We start from the raw sequence: 21674 nt of genomic DNA, 5'->3' as shown, positions 1-21674 counted from the left end.
TCCTATCCTAATTCCCTACATGGCCGCCCATGAAAGGATCCTCTCATGGAACATAGCGGTAATAAGGTCCAAAAGAGGAAACTTACATTGGAAAGATTTTTTCTGTATGTACCACATTATTGCCCTCCAGGAAACTTGGGAAACAAACAACTGTTTTTATCTAGATGATTTAATTTTGTTTTATAAACATGCTATTCCAGCGAACATGGGTAGAGTTAGAGGGGATTTGCTCCTAATGTTTTCACTCAAGCTCTTGTGCAGGACACGTTTGGTTGAGTAAATCACTTCATGTTGTTTTGGCAGTAGAAATGTCTTTTAAGAACCGTGCCATTGTGCTAGTGGTACATTTTTATAATTCTTTTTCCAGAGGGCACGAGTCAGAACATTTGCAAGATTTAAAGGAGTTTCTGGAATACTATGAGGAGGCCAAATAATTTTACTATGCTATAATAATCTTAGGGGATTTTAATATTCATCAATGTTACTTAAATTGTTTCACAATGCACACGCCTTCAGGTATCTTGCTTGAAGGCATCTTCTCAAATCAAAACCTATGTTGCCTTCAGCAAGCAGACAGTTTGGCGTCAGTACCCAGTTATGTAAGGAATGGAAGGTCAAGCACCATCGATTTTATTCTACTGTCTGCTCCACTAGTTTTGTTCAGTGAGGGATTAATTGTCTCCTGGTCAGGTTTTAGCGACCTTAATCCCCTTACTGTCTCTATATCACTCCCTGTTCCCGAAATTGTAGAACCTACCACTTGTCCAATAAACAAAGATATTAGTACTAAAGCGGGAAACTGTTGTTCCAGATAACTTTTTGAAAAATCTATATACCGTTTGTGCCCCTGAAATTTAGTCTTGTCTAGACCCCGATATGCAGGGTAGTTCTATCATAACAGCCTTCGGGAAGCTAACAAAACAAATACAATCTGACCTCACGGTTGTGGGTGGGGCCAGACGCCCGAAGGCCCTAAGGTGGTTCAGTGGTGCATGTTCAATGACCCATACGGAGCTTGTGGAGGCCTTAAAATCCATGCCCAGAGATGAAGCAGAAATCAGGAACGAAAGAAAGGCTTATAAACTAGCTGTTCAGAATAGGAAGAAGCAGTTAAGGGAGCATGCATGGGATGCCTTGGGGAAAGCTAGTGTGCTAAAAGATAGTTCCAATTTTTGGTCGGTAGTCAATAGTCCTTTCCTCTCCAAAACTCCTACCTCTAACACTGATTGACTAATCCCAGCTGACAAATGGGTATTGCCTTTTGACCATATATTTAGTGATGCAAAGTTAAGAGAATTTGAAGAGTATAGAGAAGGTGGGCAAACTAGTACGCCACTCCACTTTAGCGCAGAAGAGGTCCATAACGCAATCATATCCACATCTAGTGGAAAGGCCCCGGGCCCCGACATAGTCCCGGCTGATTTATGTAAGCCTGATCCGAATGTCTGGGCTAATATTTTGGCAAACGTTTTTAACGCTGCATGTTTACATGGATTGCCAGTATCCTGGGGAAAGGCCGTCATTGTTCCCATTTTTAAAAAGGGTGCGAGGGACGAGCCTACATGATATAGGCCGATCTCACTCCTAGATTCTGCTACCAAAATAATGGGCAAAGTCGTACTTATATATCAACAAGGAGAGAGGTAGGGAGAATCAGAGACACTCTCTTGATCCCCGGTTAAGTATCAAACAACAAAAGAAGAGAGGTCTGGTCAAGCACAAAGCTACCAGAAATATGGAGCAAAGAGATAAGAGGGTAATTTTGATCACAGTCACTCTATTTGAGTAGGAAAGCCCTCACACACCGACCTGGTCAGTGTCATGCTTCATCATCGGGCCCCACCGAAGAGACCGAGTGTCTCTTCGGTGTGCTGCGACGCCAGAAAGACTGCGGAGCTGGTCGTGTGGGGAGGACGTGTTGTGGAAATTATAAAATTAAAAGTGACTAACAGGGTATCAAAAAAACTTTTATTGAGTGATCCCTAAGACACGTGTAAGTGGTATATGTGTCTGAATTTAAGGGCCAAGGTTATTAGGATTTTGGTTAAATTCAGCTAAATACCACGAGTTTTTAAAATTAATCAGTCAAGATGTTTCTGCCTTACTTGTGGTATATATTCACCATGGCATTCTTCAGGACTATACCCCGGCGGTATGGACACTCTAATAGTCCACCCTGACCTGGGGACGTGAAAGTGAAAAAGGAAAAGTGAAAAAAGTGCTTAAAAATTAGAAGAGCAATTGCTCTTTCCAAAAAAAAGCCCCAATTTCAGGGGTGTATCAGCACTTTTAAAACAGGGCGCTACTAGCACCATGGGTCTCGGGAGGAGGATTGGAGCGCGCTTGGCACATCGCCCTCAGCGCTCACAACCCGCTTGTCAACCTGCAAGATTCCTCTGAACCGGACCTCTTATCTCTTTGCTCCATATTTCTGGTAGCTTTGTGCTTGACCAGACCTCTCTTCTTTTGTTGTTTGATACAAAGTCGTACTTAACCACCTAACGGCATGGATGGGCCACTATATATATTATTGCCAATGTGCGATATGGTTTCAGGCCAGGCAAAGGGACTTTGGACCAATGTTTAAATTTACACCTAGTGGTAGGAAAGTATATAATTGCTAAAAAGGGTATATTATATTTGGCATTCATGGATTTAACAAAAGCATTCAACTGTGTTAACAGATTAAAGGTATGGTTAATTTTAAGTGATATGTGTCTCGAACCAGAGCTTGTGGCCTTTTTATACACTATCCATGAAAATAATACAGCTGCTGTCGAATATAACAAAAATGGTGATCTGACAACCCCCTGGGATGGGAAGAGAGGGGTACGACATGGTTGTATCCTGGCCCCCCTCTTATTAACACTATATATAAATAGGTTAGGGGATTTTCTAACAGCCAGCTGTAAAGACATCCCTAGGTTTGGTTACAAGATGATTCCCGTACTTTTATATGTGGTTGACATGGTTTTATTAGCTAGAACCGCAGTGGGCCTTCAATCCCTTTTAGATGGTTTTATAGTTTTTATGGACTCTTTAGACCTTTCAACAAATTTTAAGAAATAACATACTATGTCTATCATACCTGGAAAGTCCCAAAATAAGATTACATTTTACTGTAAAGGGTCGAATTAACAAAGGTTCCAACATTCCCCTATTTGGGGGTACTTTTTAATGAATGCGGGTCATGGTGCCCACAAATCATACAAAAAAAGAATACTCTCATTAGAGCGACGGGGGCAACATAAAATTTTGCCAAGAGATTAGGATCTAAACCCATTTCGGCCCTGATGAAGATGTATAAAGAAAAATGCATCCCCATGGCAAGTTATGGCTGCAATATATGGGGATATAAGGAAGGAAAGGACGTTATGCATGCTGAAAACAAGTTTTTTCGTAAGCTCTAGGGAGTCCCGTCCTCAACTGCTGCATGCATACTACTTGAAGAAATAGGGGTGAGATATATATCGCATCAGATAGTGGTAGCCCCCCTATTGCGCTGGTTGAGAGTTTGGGCAAGTTCTATTATCAATATAATTCAAATAATAATTACTGACTTCCTAGCTAAAGCTAAAGTATATAATGAATTCGACAAAATGGTTAGGTTGTCCTGAATTATTTTTTATCCCTAAACACCTGGGTAAACCTAAAATCAAATCGATTGCGTGACCCTTAATTGAGTGACGTCCCCTGGTCACAGCGTTATGCCCATAAATTGGGTTGTAAGAGTTCCACAAAAGAGTTTCAAATAAACTCAAATTTCTTCAAATGTCTTTATTTTATCATTTCCAAAATTGTTTCATCCAAATGAGTAATCCAGCCTTATGAATAATTATTTTTGCGTCCAATGCATTTTGGCTATTTACTAGCCTTCATCAGGGACTGGATTCTACAAATCAAATAATCACATGTAAGGATATATCGGGGACTCAATGTCTGATTCACATCATGGTGATAGTCTCAAAATGGTGCATAATGAAACGACTTCTAAATACCACCCATTAGGTCAAAGTGATAGAAACTAATGCAACGAGTGTGACGTTTGATTAAATTATATTGTGCCTGTGTAAAAAACCAAAACTAAACAGTTCGAAGTAAGTAGTACCAATATACCTCTACCGGGTAAGTAAGAATGACTGAAAGCGAACCGTGCACGTGTAATAGAAAAACAGTTCGAGTGCGGTAACGAGAAACCCCCCCCACATGCATTTAATGCCAGGATGAAAAAGAAAAAAAAGAGTTTACACCCGCTTACCGGTTGTGCTAAACAGAAGCTCCTACCCGCCAACCGCGGAAGTTGTTTCCGAATCGGGTTTGAAAGCACAGGTTAAATCGCCGTGAGTTTAATGAATACAGAAAACGGACTAAGTCCCTAATCATTCAGTAAAAATAGAAGACGAGCTGAGGTCCATAGTTAGTTAGTGTGAGCGGCCATGATAGATAGGGGTAAGACATGCAGATAAAGGTGAAATAAGAAAAATACGGTGATCTTCATGCATAAAAACACTCTTGGTGACGTTGTCGACGTTTCAATCATATGAGATGAGAAAATGATAATTGTGCCACCGTCCCGTACAAGAACAGTGAAAAACGGATTAAATGAACAAAACTAACAAACATCCCTGAAAAACTTAGTGGGATTAATCAAAATCGAGAGGTTAAAAAACGACAAATAATAAACCATTAATCATTACTATCATGAGAAGGCAATTACAAGAAAACATGCAGAGTACATATCAGTTATGTGTATCATGATAAAGCTCATAGATAACAGCTAAATTCAGTCCGGTGCTCCGGTGCTCATGACGAGCTGAGCTCGTCATGGCCTTTAGAACGCTCGCACGCTGGGCTAATTCCCCTGCTGTGCTGAACGTTCTAAAGAAACGGGTGCGGCCGTAACGAGCTCAGCTCGTCATGAGCACAGGAGCACTGTAGCTCATGACGAGCTGAGCTCGTCATGAGCATGGAAGTGCTGCACACGCGCCCCTCCCCCCCCAGCACAGCAGGGGAATGTGCCGAGCAGCGAAGGGGTTAAATAATGCTTTTGCTAGATTATGTAAACAGAACTCGGCCCTCTGACTGATATTAAGAATGTTTTATCTTAATTATGTTTTTTTTAAATCGTCAATGAAATGTACTGTTGTATGATATGTTCACTTTTATGGCATTGAGTTGCCGAATAAAGTATTCTTGACTGTCTGACTACTGGTGAATTTCTGTGGCTTTAGGGTTTAATACATTATGTTGTTAATGAATATTTCACCTAATTCTAACATAACTGTAACCTTTTTTTTCAGTGTATTTCTAGGTTTTTTTTAAAATAAGTAATGTAAACACCAGGTCTATGGAATTAGGATATTCCTACCCTGACCTCTTGTGTCTTCATTTTTATTTTTATTTTTTGAGACTCATGACTGAGTTCAAAATTCTAAGATGACTGCCACCCCTTCCTGGTTGAAGAGGTGACAGCCAATCAGATCTCAGCTTGAGATTTGTTGGGATCCATGTTGCCAGTCCATCCCTAGATGTAAAAAGTTTTTGACCATTAATGGCTCAAGAACTACTGAATGGATTTACATACAAAGCACTCTGTCTGGTCCTAGATCAAGCTTTCTACCAACTTTGGTGTAAATCCGTACCGTATTTTTGGCTGCAGCTGCATCTAAAGTTCCGATGAATGAATGGGGAAAAGACATTTTGAGACCCCTCTTTTTTCTTGCCCCACTTAATGGATCACCTTAAAACTTTCCATGCTCAAACTCTGCAAAAAAGAGCACTTTTAAAAAAAGTTTCATTCAGTCCTTCTTTCAAATGATTTATATTCCCCTGATTTTTAACCCTACCACCCATTAGTACTAATCACCTCTAAACCTTAAAAACACCCTTACATCCTTACACCCTATACCCCTACCGACCACCAAACCCTAAAAATGGCCCTACCAACCAATACCCTACCCACCAATGGCCCTATAAATACCCTTACCACCCTATAAAACCCTACCCAACTTTAAACCCCTTAAAAACACTCTTACAACTATATATCCCTACCCACTCCTAAACACTAAAAACCCCTTTCCACATTATACCTTTACCCACCCCATAACCCGAAAAATGTCCTTACTACCCTATACATTTACCCAACCCTAAACCCTAGAAACAGTTGTACCACCCTATACCCCTACCCAACCCTAAACCTTAAAATGTCCTTACCACCCAATATCCCTACCAACTACTTAACCCTAAAAATCCCTTACTACCATATACCTCTACTCACCCATTAAACCCTACAAATAACCTTAACTCTGTGTACTGCTACCCACCCCTAAACCCTAAAAACACTCTTACCACCTTACACACTCCTAAACTCTAAAAATGTATTTCCTACCCAATACCCTTACCCACCACTAAACCCTAAAACACCCTTACCACTCGATAATCCTACCCAACCCTAAACCCTAAAATGCCCTTACCACCCTATACACCTACCTACCCACCCTTAAACCCTTAACCCCTTCGGATTAGCGGTGGAGCATATTTTCAGAAGGTGGGCAACAGGAGAGGAGGGCCAGTGTAATAGAAAAGTTTGTGTAATGTGGTCAGTGCTTGAGAAGAGACTTGTTGTCTGATAAGAAGCCAGTGAATTATTGTAGGCATTACCCCGATTGATTGCCTGGGATTCGACCTAGAAAAAGACCCAGTTCACCGTTTTTAATTTCTTCATATGCAGCATGGACGAAGTGCAATGATGTTTTCCTCATTAGGAATGCAGTAGATGAGTGTGCAAGAGGATGCATTGATGACTATGTTTACCAGTTGTTTAACGTAGCGAGTACATATCACCTAGACAACATAACTGTTGGTTTTTATTTGTACATGATCATTATGTTGAAAAGTGTGGCCATTGTTTCTAGGGGAGTTCAGTATTGTGTTGTGTGAGGGTGAAATGAACAAAATATTTTATTTAATCTAACTGGCGTAAGGATATCCATACCCCCAGGCACATATGTTCATCCTGGCCAAACTGGCTAGTGCCTCTAAAAGCCAGAAAAACAGTTGTGCTTAAAAACTCTAGGATGTGATCTGAAGAAGATTAATTGTCAAATATGCTTCTACAAGGGCTACAATGCTGTTGAAAACCAGAAAAAAGGAATGGCTACTAAAACCTAGACACAAACCTAAAAGCTATCAAGGCTGGTAGGATTATGTGCACTCCCATTAAGGGGCTTAATACGACTTAAACTGTATTTCCGATTTGGCTGGACAAAGTTAGCTACCGAATCCGGGTTATTTCACCTGTGGTCATCTTGGGGGTTGGGACTATATCACCACAAGGTTTTGGCTGCTGAAAGCAGCGGAGATCTTCAAGTGAAATACTGGGCAAATACATACAGGACGCAGAGGGAGTATACATACTGATTCATGCATGGTACTCCCAAAAATCCAATAATCATGAATATTTAATGACCCGTTTATAATTATGTGGAGTTAGCAAAGACCCCATGTGGGTACCACGAGTAGGGTACTTGGCAGAAATTAATCTAACTCCTAATGAAGCGATAAGTGTTTTGGTGTACAGTTGTACTTGGGCACTCAGTTATGCATGTAGCACAAGTCAATGTGTAAGCACTGATGAGGTTCCAAAGATCCCTTATACATACATTTAAAGCAGTGAATCCCTCCGTGTTCCCTGTGGCACTATACACTTTATCCAGGTCATGGTGAGAATAAGGGGAAACAGCCACTAGAACGCAGCCGTTTCCACGCAATACTTAACCACGCATGCTTTACAAACCATGCGTAGTTACCATGTATAGGCTTTACCACGCATTCTTTTACTACGCAATACGTAGTAAAGTAATGTGAGTAAAAGGAAGAATTAAAAAAGGGGGCTTGGGGGGTTCCCCCTCAAAAGAAACGAGTGGGTTTAATAAAAAGAAATAAGTCTTACCTAAAAAAAGGTCTTCTGTGCTTCTTGTCCGTCTTTCAATGAGCCTCACTAACTACGTAATAACGTACGGGCGTCTACGTACTGAATTTACAAAAAAATAGAAAAAGGACCACTTAAAACAGAGTATGAAGAAGGAGAAGTCTGTTGATAGAAAAATAAGGAAAACTGCGAGTAATTTTATTTATGATACTAAATTATAATGTTAGGCATATTTAAAAATATATTTATAGTTATAAACTAAAAAAAGCACAGCAGGCGGTAAGGGTATGGTAGGATTGGGGCTGGGGGCGGAGGGAACATGTAAGTATTGGGGCAGGGATTGGAGAAAGCATTTACCATGAAAATGCCATTATCATGCATAGTTATACAACGAAAATCGTTGTAGAACTATGCGTGGTAAAGGTATTTTCATGGTAAAGCATATTCGTGGTAATTGCATTCGCGTTGTAACGCGTGCGTGGAAAAGGCATGCGTGGAAAAGGCATGCGTTGCGACGGAATGCGTTGTAACGACATACAACCGAGATAAAGCTACTTGTGTCATCCCCTGATTCCATTTGGCAAGAAGTAAAAGCCTCACCCAAGTCATTCCGGGCTCTGTTTCGTTGGGTATCCGAGTCTGGTCTGCTTCATGGTGCCAGAGGTGAAAGATTCAGGAAAGCCATCAGTTCTAGTCCTAGTCAGGCTTTCTGCTCCCTGTGATACCTATGAGTATAGTATCATCCTTTAAATGGAAGCAGGCTGTCTTGGCATTAATAGTATGGCTTTAAATGGTCCCAGTCTTAATTAGGCTGAGCGCAGAACAACACATTAAAAAACTTTATGTTCTCGAGTAACCTGTCCACCAATCATGGGCATAGCCCATGGACGTCATTTAGTAGTCACCAGTGATCGCAACTGCGACCTCTGGTTTTCCCCTTAAGATCCCTGACAGTAATTCTGCGACCCCTGGCCTCAGAGACTGTTGAGGAAGTGCTGGGATCACAAGATAAGGCAGGGGTGTTGCTTCGGGGAGCATATGTTTGGGGCTGTGATTTCTGGTAGGATTGATAATTACCTGAAACATATCTCACCCAAATATTGCTGAGTGAGTTGTGGGGTAGTTGTAGTCCAATTAGTTTTCTGCCTTGACCACACATGTCTACCTGGCTCAAAAACTTGAGCTATCTGATGGCAGTCGCTCCTGAAGAGGCTCTAACTCCCTGCTGCTGAAGCCAGAAGTTCAACAAAAAGAAAACTTACAACCGTGTTTCTTCTCTGGCCTAGCCCCAAGAATATGGAACACACTGCCCCCAGAAATTAGGACAAACCCTTCCTGTACCTGAAGTAAGAAAGCTTCTACTGAATGGATTCCTCCACTAGTTATCTGTAGTCACTCAGCTCGATCATTTTCAGGTGGACTCATCTGGATCACGGATATACCAAGCCATTGTGGTATACTGTATCTGTTTCTGTGTTTTGCATTGCTTCCTACATTTCCTTCCTTGCATTTTCTCAAGTATGTGTGACCTGACTGCTATAAGTACAGCACCATGATACCCGGAAGGGTCATGTTCACGCTTTATAAAGCTCTGCAAATAAATAAATCAGTAGTAAAACCAGCACTAAAAATCCAATACCACTTGCTTAGTTATAACAGAAAATGCAAGCCAGACCTATTGCATTTGCCAATATTCGTTTCTCTTGGCCACCAGTACTTCATGAGCCCATCACAATGTGGCTTTGCCATTGCCACCACCATTATCACCAAACACATGAAGCCTGATATTCAAAGGTATCTTGCACCTGTGCATTCTCCCGTTTCATTGAGAAACTGAGAGAAGGCCAGAGAGCCCACAGCCAAACAAGCCTTCAGAAAATGACTAACAACGAATGAAGGGGCAAATTGAAAATATGGCGGACCATTTGTCACAAGTGTGTTGAAAGTGCCCCCTCTGCTCCATTGGTGGTTCAGTGGACCGATCATCATGCAATAAATCTGGCTATTAGAATTTTTAAAGTTTCTGTCACCAGTGCAAGTATTGCATCTGCACCTTTTTTTACTTTCTTCTTTGCTATGTTCAGACCTCCTCTACATTCCATTCACATCAACTTTCAATTACAGACCCCCTGAACCTGTGTGCGGAAGAACACTTTAATGTAACGTTAAGGAGCACCATGTCTAAACACATATATCCACAAAAACTTTAAATAATGTTACCTTGTGTTTACAATAAATGCACACAAGAAACTGGTGACAACAAAATGAGAAACAAAATGCAAAGATAGGGTCGACCACTCACCAACTTTGCAGTTCTGGGTCTGGTTCTGTATCAAACCAATTGGAACATTCCATCCCGCCGTTCTACCGAAGCCTGTGTGGCAGGCCTTCTTTCCACGCAGGTTGTTCCAGGAGATGTCCTTACTGCTCTTCTTTACTATGGCCACAGCATAGTATGTTCCTTGAATAATGGCAAAAGGAAATATGTGTGTGAAACTGCATCTGAGAGAGGATTTTTGAGTAGGCTCTTGAACTCATTATCAGATAGAGGCGCCATAGGGGTAGACTTCAGTGTATATGGACTTATCTAGCCACAGCAGAGACAACATTCCCACTCCACACTGTTTAATCCCGATAGTTCATTTCAACATCCACAGAGCAAACAAGAATGCTGCATCACTACGAAAGTGTAATTACCAAGTAGAGACTAATAAGTTGCTACATTGCTGAGATCGCAATAACTGACTGAAGAAGAGCTATATGATGAATTTCCAGACCAAGCCCCTTAGTAACACAAAGAAACTACACTAGAGTATTCGCAAATGAGAAAATTTGAGGAGCGGAACAATTGAATTGTTTTGAAATTGCAACTCTAAATACAGACGAGAACTAGAGCAGAGAACAATATAACCGTAAATGAGATATGTAAAATGACCTGAGAGGCACAGTGCTATCATCCACACACTAGATTAAGAGCTCCCAGGGATGTGGACTGGGAAGTGCTGAGGCAAGAATCAACGAGGGAGCCGAAAATGTATTGGGATCACATCTTCTTAACGCATCTACAAACGGTCGTTGCAACTGTGTGCCTTCATTATCGGCGAAGAGATCATCTTTGGTTCCTTCCTTTACTCTTGTAGTTGATTGTCCGAGGCTAATGGCCCTTGCATAGCGTTACAATAGTAAAAAATATAGGGCCTCATTTATGAGGCTGTGCGTCACTTTTACGCCGCCGGTGCGTCACTTTTTGTGACACACCAGTGGAGTAAAAAATGCTCCTTTTTGCGCCATATTTACAAAGTGACGCATCTAAGTAGATGCGTCACTTTGCAAACCCCTGCGCCACATTATACCTGCACCAGGTATAATGTATGCAAGGGGGGCATATTGACGCAAGAAAGGGCCTTAGAAGTGACGCAGTGAAATCTATAAGATTTCACTGCGCCACTTCTAGGATGCAAATGCGCCAATATCTTACGCCTGCCTCACAGCAGGCGTAAGACTGACGTAGGCCCTTTCACATGGGGCTTGCCCCATGTGAAAGGACGCATTGCTGGAGTTGCGTCACTTTTGTGACACACTCCAGCAATGCGTCACTTTTGCGCCATACAGATACGTCAGAAATGCTGACGTATCTGTAATTCCTTGTGCAATGATGCGTCATACTGTAAATATGGCGCACCATTGGTGTCGCAAGGAGGGCGCAATGAAACGTGATGCATCGCTGTTTTCACGCAGCAATGCGTCACTTTTCCTAAATGAGGCCCATAATGTCTCATGACCTCAGACCTCAAACACTGGACAGAACAGAAACCATCTGTACCCACCTGTCTTTGCTGCTTTGTTTCTGCATGGAGTTTTATTATCTGCAATGGACACAAAGCAACAGTTAGACAAATGCTCAAACTCCAACTCGCCTGTAATTCAGAGGTCTTTGCTGGCAACATACCTGCGTCGTAATACTCCCCCATGACGGGTACCAGACCACACTTCCCAGCAGTAAAGACAACTCCTCCATCCACGGTCACAGCATCTGCCTCTCGTTTCTAAAATCGGATAATAACTGACGATCATTGATTGCCATGACTGCTCATGCCCAAAACTGTCCTACGACTATGACTTCCTACAAAGGTAGGATGGAACTGAAGAACAAAGACCAATGACATTTCGTTTTCAGTGCTTTAACAGAGCCTACGTCGCTAAGAGTCTCCTCTTCTGACACAGCAACCAGTTCCAGTACCTATATCCATTTATCGCCTTAATCCAGAACACTCAAAATGATCTTCAGTGTTAAAGCGCCTCCAATGTTCACGTGTCTCCCCAAGTAATCTACCCATTGAGAGGATGTGGCACATGCATCCCTGTCGTGAATTAACAGCCCAGTCAGACATAAAGTTGAATGGTGTTGTATTCTGACTGAAGGCTCCAGGAGTTTCCAGCACTACCCATAACACACCCAGGGTGTATAAGGCTATTTCTTGAGGTCCTGGAGTTAGTTTGGTCTTGTATAGCGGCAAAATATATGGTTGGTGGCAAGGCCTTGGTGAAGGATAGCAACAGAACAGATATAAACCAGTTGCCTTCGATAAATCCCTCACCAGAATCTGAAGAATGCACTCTTCCGCTGAGTTTGCCTCTGTGCATTCAATGGTGGCCCCGCTCAGGGCACTCCATGTGTCACACTTTGCTTTCTCCTCCCTGCTTGATGTACACCAGCGCACCCTGTTCACCGAGGTGGAGGCTTTCGTCTCTGTAAAAAGAACAATACATTTGAAAAGCCAGTGAGCAAGTACTGGGATGAGCTTCCAAAGGTTGGAACAATGCGACCAACTGGAGAACCTTTTGGGATCATGATATATGAATTGAGAGAGAGTTACGTACAATATGGATAAAACCTTGTCTGGATAACATACATTTATCAGAAAATTGACCGTCACCTGTTGAAGGCTTTTCGCGATTTCAATATGGTAGACTAGATTACCATTCCTAGTGTTGATATGGCAGAGCATGCAAACCATGGCAGGTGCATTGCTAGCGTGGAACAGAGCTAGCCCCCAAACAGCCAGCAAATACCTAAAATGCAAGGCCCAGTCGATAAATATAAAGAATCAATGCCTTCAAATGATTGCGTATCATTTTTGTTTGCAAAATAGTTACATTATGCAGATTAAGAAACTGGAACATGCAATCAGTCATTGGCTACTTTGTTGAATAAGTACTGTATGATCTGCTGTTTTAATTTTAAAATATAAACTGATGTATTACATAATAAGATTGGATTTTTGATAATGGTCTTGTGCTTGATATGCATTCCTTTTTATTGATGTATTTTAAATATTACAATATTTTGACAGTTCTTTTTTATATTAATTGTGTTTGTCTTATATTATGGTTGTCTCTTATGCTCATCTGTGAAAGATTGAATACAGTGCTCATCTGTGAAAGATTGAATACAGATTATCTGATTTTTTAAAAAAAAGCTCTATAACGTAGCACCTTTCTGATACATCCTGAAATGCTTTAATTTTCTAAACTAATCTATAAAAGAAAAATGTTTTCATTATTAAATCAAAATACCTGTTGAAAACCCCATTTGTGCAGCGGTGGCCCTCCATTAGAGCAGAGGACAACCTCCCCCCTACCACCTCCCACATATAAAACATTAATAACACGGGTTTCTAACTTGTTTTATTATCGTTTTATTTGAATCCCCCTGGACCTTCCCCAAGGACTCTGACGAGTCTTGAGAACAGGTCCAGTGGGATGACACTGTGGTGGGGGAGTTGTAGTGCACTCCCTTGTCCATTCACTGTGCATGAGGTATTTGGCCGGCTGTTTCAGGCTGGCCAGACATCTCATTCTCAGTGAAGCTTTCCCCAACCCAGTAGCATTGCTAGGGCTAGAGAAAGCAGGTCTGCCTGGGAGTGCAAAGACATAGCTCTCAGGCCAATCCGGACGCTGCTTTCCTGCAGTGTCATGACTGGCCGCAGTGCAGTGTGGGAGCCTGCCCCAGAAGCAGAAAGAGCGCGATGGAGCAGCTAACGTCACCAAGAAGATTGTCAACAGCCAACTCACGAACTTCATTCTCGACTCCTTCCAATACTGATTCCGCAGCAACCCCACAACGCGACCGCCCTCCTCGCTCTCACAGACAACATCCGCACTCCCCTCGACCAGGGGCACACGGCGGCCCTCATCCTACTTGATCTGTCTGCAGCCTTCGACACCATCTCCCACCACACTCTCACCACCAGACTCCATGAGGCTGGCTTAAAGGGAACTTCCCTGGACTGGATCTGCTCCTTCCTCCCCGGCTGAACCCAAAGAATCAGACTCCCGCCTTTCATCTCCAAAACCCACAGAGATCAACTGCAGAGTACCCCAAGGATCGTAGCTCAGCCCCACACTCTTCAACATCTACATGGTCCCTCTTGCAGACATAGTCAGAAAACATGGGCTCAGCATAGTATCCTGCGCTGACGACACCCAGCTCATCCTCTCCCTCACGAGGCAACCCAACATCACCAACCTGAGCTTCCAGGAAGGAATGAAAGACGTCACATCCTGGATGAGCACCAGTTGTCTGAAGCTCAACTCGGAGAAGATAGAAGTCCTCATCCTCAAACCCACCACTCAGCTTGGGACAACACCTGGTGGCCCTCCGCCCTCCGTAGCCCCCCTACTCCCACAGACCATGCCCGCAACCTCGGCATCATACTCAACTCCTCCCTCACCATCATCTGACAGATCAACGCCAGCTCCTTGTCATTCTACAACACCCTCTGCATCCTTCGCAAGACTTTCAAGTGTATCCCTGCTGAGTCCAGAAAGACCGTCACCCACGTACTCATAACCAGCAGACTGGCCTATGGAAATGCCATCTATGCCGGAATCAGCAAATCCCTGCTCCAGAAACTCCAGTCCATCCAAAACACCCCTGCCAGGCTCGTCCTTGGCAACCCACCAAATGAACACATCACCCAACACCTACGACGACTCCACTGGCTCCCCGTCAAAAAGAGAGTAACCTTCAAGCTACTGACTCACGCCTACAAATCCCTCCACAACACTGGACCCCAATACCTCAACAAAAGAGCCTCCTTCCCCGCACCCAAGAGAAATCTCCTCTCCGCCTACCTCGCCCTCACCGAAAACCTCACGCATATACAGAGCCAGAACAGGTGGCATAGCCTACTCCTACTTCTCAGCAAAGACCTGGAACAGACTCCCGCACAACATCAGATGTTCCCCCACTCTGCACACTTTCAAGAAGAACCTCAAGACCTGGCTCTTTGGCTGAATCGGAGCTGCACAACTTCCCCCCCCCCACGCCTTAAGACCCCCACGGATGAGTAGCATGCTTCACAAATCCTGATTGATTGATTGATTGATGGAGCGAACGGCGGAGGCGCCCAGGTAAGTTTGTTTATTTTTTTATTTTGTACTATGTGCTGTTCTGGAAACCATTTCTAGTGCATTGTGAAATTAAATGACAATAACATTTATATAAAGCACACTACTACCCATAGCTGTCATGGAGCTGTGTCAATATATTATCTTAAGGCCGCCAGTACCATATTCTATCCAGTTCTGAGGTACTGGAGTTTTGTGCACAGTTCTAGGATATTGTGACCATTTCTAAAGGATTCATCTATGTATGTACAGTCCAGTACACCTGTGATATATTGTGTATAGTTCTGGAAGCAATCTCTGGCATACTTCGCTAAGTTATTGAAAGTGAATTGTTGTGAAGAGGCACAAGAGTTGAATGGAGAATTTAGTTGAGGAAGAGCGTGGGATAATAAGGAGCCTCCTTAAACTTGATTGTGTAAAGACCGTTAAACGAATGATGGATGGCTTACCTGTCCTACACAGGCTAACTATTTAAAATTATACATAGTACACAGGAACCCCATAGATTCCTTTATTGTTGCTTTGTTTGATGGCTATTTAAATAGGTATATAATTGTGTTTTTAAATGGACGTGTTTTTTCTTGTAAGTATAGGCCGAAGAGAGTGCGAATAAATGTAAAGCATTAGACCCTTATGTAGGAAGGTGGACACCTGACTATGGTTACCCCAGATTTTTTGCCTTGTGTTTAGCTGGTCTTCAACTTAGTTGGCCTGGTTCCCTGCTAATCAGGGCCCCAGGCTATCTGCTCTCTCCTTAAAATGGACTCCATGCACCCTAGGGGCATAACCAAATTGGTACTGGACACCTTGTCAGCCCCTATATAGTGCACTATAGGTGCCAAGGGCATAGGTGCATCCAAGGCCTACCAGGGACTGCAGCATAGCTTTTGCCACCCCTGGCTGGTTCTTAAATTGACACAACTGGCTGATTACACCAACTTGCCCAAGCTGAGTGATCACCTCTTGCTTAGATATAGTATACCTATATCTAAACCTATATCGGGACACATATGAACCTATAAGTCACTCCTATGGCAGGCCTTATCAATCCTGGAGGCAGAGTGCGTGGTTTAACGTGAGATGGTGCTAGAGCATGAGCTGAGCTTGTCTGCAGCTGTCGGGAACAACTCCCTAAGCTGTTCCGGGATAATGCCATACCATATACTATTAAGAGCATTATAATCCATTGTGGTTATATATCTGAAAGAAACAGGTTAGTATTAGATTCCTTACCTTAGAATATCCCCAGGCGTCAGTCTGGATCCGGAAACTTTTGCGTAGCAGTACCCCTGCGCGTCGGTAGGCGTCGTCTGCAGGCGTCCCCTGCGGCTCCGCGTCCGTCGTTGGCGTCGTGCGCCGTGATGACGTCGCTGGAGTATATAGACGCCGCCTCCGCGCGCTAACGTCAGTTCTTCTTTTTTCCGCGCCAGTTAGCGCAGATCCGAGAAGAGCAGTACTCCGGTCTTTGACCAAAGTTTTTTGATCTTTTGATGATATTCTTACAGTGCCGGTAGGATGCCCGGTTTTAAGACCTGTGATGACTGCGACCGCACGATGTCGGTCACGGACCATCACTGACTCTGCCTCCGGTGCCTGGGCCCCGACCACGACGTGGACTCCTGTGTCGATTGCCGGGCCTTGACTAGTGAAGCTAGGCGGGAGCGGTCCCGCAAGCTACTCGAGCTGCGGGTGTCGGCCCCGCGTCGAGAGAGGTCCCGATCCGGCCGGAGGTCAAGGGAGCGGTCGAGGGAGCAGTCGCGGAGCCGTCACGAACGCTCCGGAAGTCGTCACCATTCATCTGGTTCCTCATGTAGGAAACACAAGAAGTCGGGGCGTCGTCATCGTACCCCCGACTCCCCCCGATGCTCGCGCGATGCGGCCGGGGGTTCGGGTGGCCCACCCCCGCGGCTCTGCATGAGCCGCCGGCGCGGCCTGCTCCATACCCTACGGTCCCTGGGCAAGGCGCGACGCCCGAGGAGATAGAAGAGTTCCTCATGGCCATGAGGAAGCTGGCTCCTCCGACGGGGCCTTCGGCGCCTTCGGGCCCTGTGGCCCCGTCTAAGGGCCCTAGGGGGTCGGGTGCTCCTGCCTCGACGCCGCCGGGTGCTCCGGCCCCGGCGCCGCCGACGGCTCCGGTCCCGGCGCCGCATGGGCCTTCAGGATCGACGCCGGCTGGCCAACCGACCTCTCCGGCGCCGCTTCCATCGGGGCTACCCTCGATGCCGTCCCCGCGCGACGCCGGTTCTCCGGCACCGAGCGGCGCCGCCCCCATACCCTCTCCGATTCCGGTCCCGGAGCCGAACCGGCGTCGCCCGACGCCGAGTCCGACGCCGATGGGGTCTGTGAACCCCGAGGAGCCGGTCTACCTTGTTGATACCGAATATGATGAGGAGGTAGATTACGGAGAGGAGTGGGAGGGGTCTGAGGACCCTCTGTCACGTGAGTGTCAGTACAATGTGGACTGGACAGGTGACTTGGGTGACGCCAGTGGTCTAGATGACTCCCCTAACCCTGGCTTTGTCTCGCCTCCTACCGTGGCTACGGAGGAGGGGGCTGCTTATTCAGTGGTGTTGATGAGGGCTGCCACCGCCTTAAACCTTGAGCTCCCCGTCGCGGCCGTGAGGACTAACATCCTCACTCAGGTCCTCAAACCGCAGTCATGCCCACAGGAGCCACTGCTGCCGTTCAACGAGGCCTTGTCTGACGTTCTTTTGGGCACGTGGTCCAGGCCCGCTTCAGGTTCGCCTGTTGATAGGAACGTGGCCAGACGCCACCGTACGTGTACGGATGACCCCAAGTTCCTGTCCACCCATCCCACCCCTGAGAGTCTGGTGATCCAGGCCTCAACTTCCCAGACCGCATTCCCGTCGGCCCCGCCCGACCGGGAATCTAAGAGGTACGACCAGTATGGAAAAAAGGTCTTCTCGTCCCTGAGTCTGGGACTGCGGTCTTGCAACACCTCATGCCTCTTGGGCCGCTACACCCACTCTCTGTGGGATACGGTCGCGGACCTGCTGCCAGAATGCCTGCCGGAGGTACGGGCTAAGCTCGGCAAGGCTATGATTGAAGGCCGAGACGCATCGAAATACTCCATCAGGTGTGGTCTTGATACGACCGACTCGCTGGGCAGAGCGATGTCCACGGCGGTGGCGATTCGTCGCCACGCCTGGCTGAGATCCGCCAACTTCTCGGCAGATGTCCAAAATGCTTTGATGGACATGCCGTTTGATGGCAGTCGCCTGTTTGGCGACAAAGCGGACCACGCGCTGGAGCGCTTCAAGGACTCCAGGGTCACGGCTAAGTCCTTGAGTCTCTCGACCCAGCGCCAGCAAACGGGTTCGTTTCACTCCTTTTGTGGCCAAGGAAGGGGCGGTCCCACACTTGCTGCCAGCCACGCACCGCAACAAACTTATCAATGCGGTGGCGGCCGTAGAAACCGCCGTGGTGGCGGTCGGGGACAACGGCGAGGTCAGACCACACCTCCCCCCACAGCATCCATCACTAAATCCTCCTAGTCTGTGCTTTCAGGCCCATGTGACGCCAGTGGGTGGCAGGGTTCGCCATCACCACTCCCACTGGCGCACAATAACATCGGACAGGTGGGTGCTGCAGATTGTCCGAAGGGGCTACTCCCTCCCCTTCGAGACCACTCCTCCAGCCATGCCACCGCAGAACCACCGTGTGTCGGGGGACCACTTGGCACTTCTGAAGGAGGAAGTTACGGCCCTCTTGTCCAAGGGGGCCATCGAGCGCATTCCTGGGCCAGAAGTAGGGCGTGGTTGCTATTCCCACTACTTTCTGGTACCCAAGAAGGACAAAGGGGGCCTACGTCCTATCTTGGATCTAAGGAAAGTCAACGGCTTCCTCCGGAAGGAGAAGTTCAAGATGTTGACATTAGCTCAGGTCTTGGCTGCTCTAGACCCGCAAGACTGGATGGTAGCGTTGGACTTGCAGGATGCGTATTTTCACATCCCCGTCCTGCCGGCCCACCGGCGTTACCTGCGGTTCACGGTAGGCCAAGAGCACTTTCAGTTTATCGTGCTCCCCTTCGGCCTTACCAGCGTCCCACGGGTGTTCACAAAGGTGATGGCGGTAGTCGCAGCCCATCTGCACAGATTAGGGGTTTCAGTCTTCCCCTATCTAGACTGCTGGTTGTTGAAGGCGGGCTCGCCCCAGACAGTCGTCCACCACCTTCAGATGACGGCAGACCTCCTGCGCGAGCTGGGGTTTTCCATCAATGTGCCGAAATCACACCTGTGTCCCTCTCAAATGCTCCTTTTCATCGGAGCGGTTCTCAACTCGGCGCAGTTTCGGGTTTATCCTCCGGAACGGCGAGTCCAGGATATACAGGCTTTGATTCCCATCTTCCAGCCGTTATCCCGGGTTTCGGTCAGGTTGACGCTGCGGCTGCTGGGGCTGATGGCTTCCTGCATCCTTCTGGTGCATCACGCCCGGTGGCAGATGCGGGCTCTGCAGTGGGACCTGAAGTTTCAGTGGGCCCTGCATCAGGGCAACTTGTCCGACCATATCTTGATCTCAGAGGGCACTGCAAGACAACTGCAGTGGTGGCTTACGGACCGCGATTGGGTCAGAGGCAGATCCCTCTCCCTTCCCCAACCGGAGCACGTTGTTGTGATGGACGCGTCCCTTCCTGGGCTGGGGAGGCCACTTGGGAGAGGCGGAGATCAGAGGCATCTGGTCTCCGGCGGAGTCCCGGCTCCATATAAACTTGTTGGAGCTGCGGGCGATTCGTCTGGCACTGAAGGCATTCCTCCCCTTTGTCAGCGGGAGTGTGGTGCAGGTGTTAGCGGACAACACCACCGCCATGTGGTACTGCAACAAACAGGGCGGGTTGGGTCATGGACCCTTTGCCAGGAGGCTCTGGCAGTGGCTGGAACATCAGGATGTGACCCTGGTGGTTCAACACCTGGCGGGCTCTCTGAACGCCAGGGCGGACAAACTCAGCCGTCGGTGCTCGATGGATCACGAATGGCGTCTGAACTCGGACGTGGTGCAAGGCCTCTTTCTGCGATGGGGAGAGCCTTGGTTAGATCTATTCGCCACAGAAGAGAACGCTCAATGTCATCAGTTCTGCGCGTTGGAGTTTCCAAGACGGCACTCGCACGGCGACGCCTTTCGGCGTGAGTGGAGTTGCGGTCTGTTATACGCCTTTCCGCCTATACCACTTCTGCCCAGAGTGCTGAAGAAGATCAGGCGCGACCGGGCCCAAGTCATCCTTGTGGCTCCGGACTGGGCTCGAAGGTACTGGTATCCCGAGCTACTCAGCATGTCAGTCGGTCCCCCGATCCGCCTGCCCCTTCAGGGGGACCTTTTGTCGGAGCAGCAGGGGACGGTCCTCCACCCGAACCTGTCCAGCCCCCACCTCCATGCGTGGAGATTGAGCTGCGGCAGTTGAGGCCATTTGACTTGCCTCCTGAAGTCTGTGATGTGATTCTGGCAGCCAGGCGTTCCTCCACAAAGTCGGTATACGCCTGTCGGTGGAACAAGTTTGTGGCATGGTGCACAGCAAAGGCTGTGGATCCTCTCTCTGCCCCTCTTTCTGAAGTTCTTCTCTTCCTTCTTTCTCTTGCCAATCAGGGCTCTGCTCTGGGCACTATCAAGGGCTACCTTTCTGCCCTTTCGGCCTTTCTGAGGCTGCCTGATCAACCTTCTTTATTCAAGTCCCCCATTGTAACAAGGTTCTAGAAGGGCATCACACACATGTATCCACCTGTTCTGTTTGTGATGCCTCAGTGGACTTGAACCTAGTTCTAACCTTCTTGATGTGTGCTGCCTTTGAGCCACTTCATTCCTGTCCTCTCCGTCTCCTCACTTTAAAGACGGCTTTCCTGGTTGCCATCACCTCTGCCAGAAGGGTGAGTGAGCTCCAGGCTCTTTCTGTCAAACCTCCTTTCTTGTCCATTCATCCCGACAAGGTGGTTTTACGAACTAGACCTTCTTTCCTGCCCAAAGTAGTCTCTGCTTTCCACATCGGGCAATCCAGCACCTTACCCTCCTTCTTCCCACCTCCGCATCCTTCAAAGGATGAAGAGCGGCTCCATCGTCTGGACCCAAAACGTGCGCTTTCATTTTATATGGATCGCACACGCCAGTTCCTTGTGGATGACCAACTGTTTGTTGGCTACGTGGGTGCGAAGAAAGGACGGGCGGTACATAAACGGACCATCTCTCGGTGGGTCGTTCTGTGCATCAAAGCGTGCTACTCTTTGGCTCGGAAGGAGCCTCCTGTTGGGCTGAGGGCCCATTCCACTCGGGCCACGGCGGCTACTACTGCCCTGGGCCGGGGAGTCCCCTTGCAGGACATTTGCCA

At 46.7% G+C, this 21674-nt stretch overlaps 1 protein-coding gene across 1 annotated transcript in view; it reads right to left on the bottom strand.

Moving 5' to 3' along the window:
• The window catches only part of LOC147676740 (serotransferrin-B-like), a 95149-nt gene extending 81626 nt beyond the window's left edge, over positions 1-13523 (bottom strand). Inside the window, exons 1-5 of the mRNA XM_086945564.1 lie at positions 13508-13523; positions 12529-12680; positions 11880-11976; positions 11758-11796; positions 10233-10391 (exon numbers count right to left, since the gene is read on the bottom strand). Coding sequence (XP_086801690.1) covers positions 10233-10391; positions 11758-11796; positions 11880-11976; positions 12529-12680; positions 13508-13523 — 463 coding nt within the window. The remainder of the gene's footprint in view (positions 1-10232; positions 10392-11757; positions 11797-11879; positions 11977-12528; positions 12681-13507) is intronic.
• Positions 13524-21674: the final 8151 nt, after the last annotated feature.

This window comes from Lissotriton vulgaris, chromosome 12 (assembly GCF_964263255.1).
Source record: "Lissotriton vulgaris chromosome 12, aLisVul1.2, whole genome shotgun sequence".
Classification (NCBI taxonomy): domain Eukaryota; kingdom Metazoa; phylum Chordata; class Amphibia; order Caudata; family Salamandridae; genus Lissotriton; species Lissotriton vulgaris.
The sequence above is the reverse complement of the archived record's forward strand: the minus strand, read 5'-3'. Positions and strand labels throughout refer to the sequence as shown.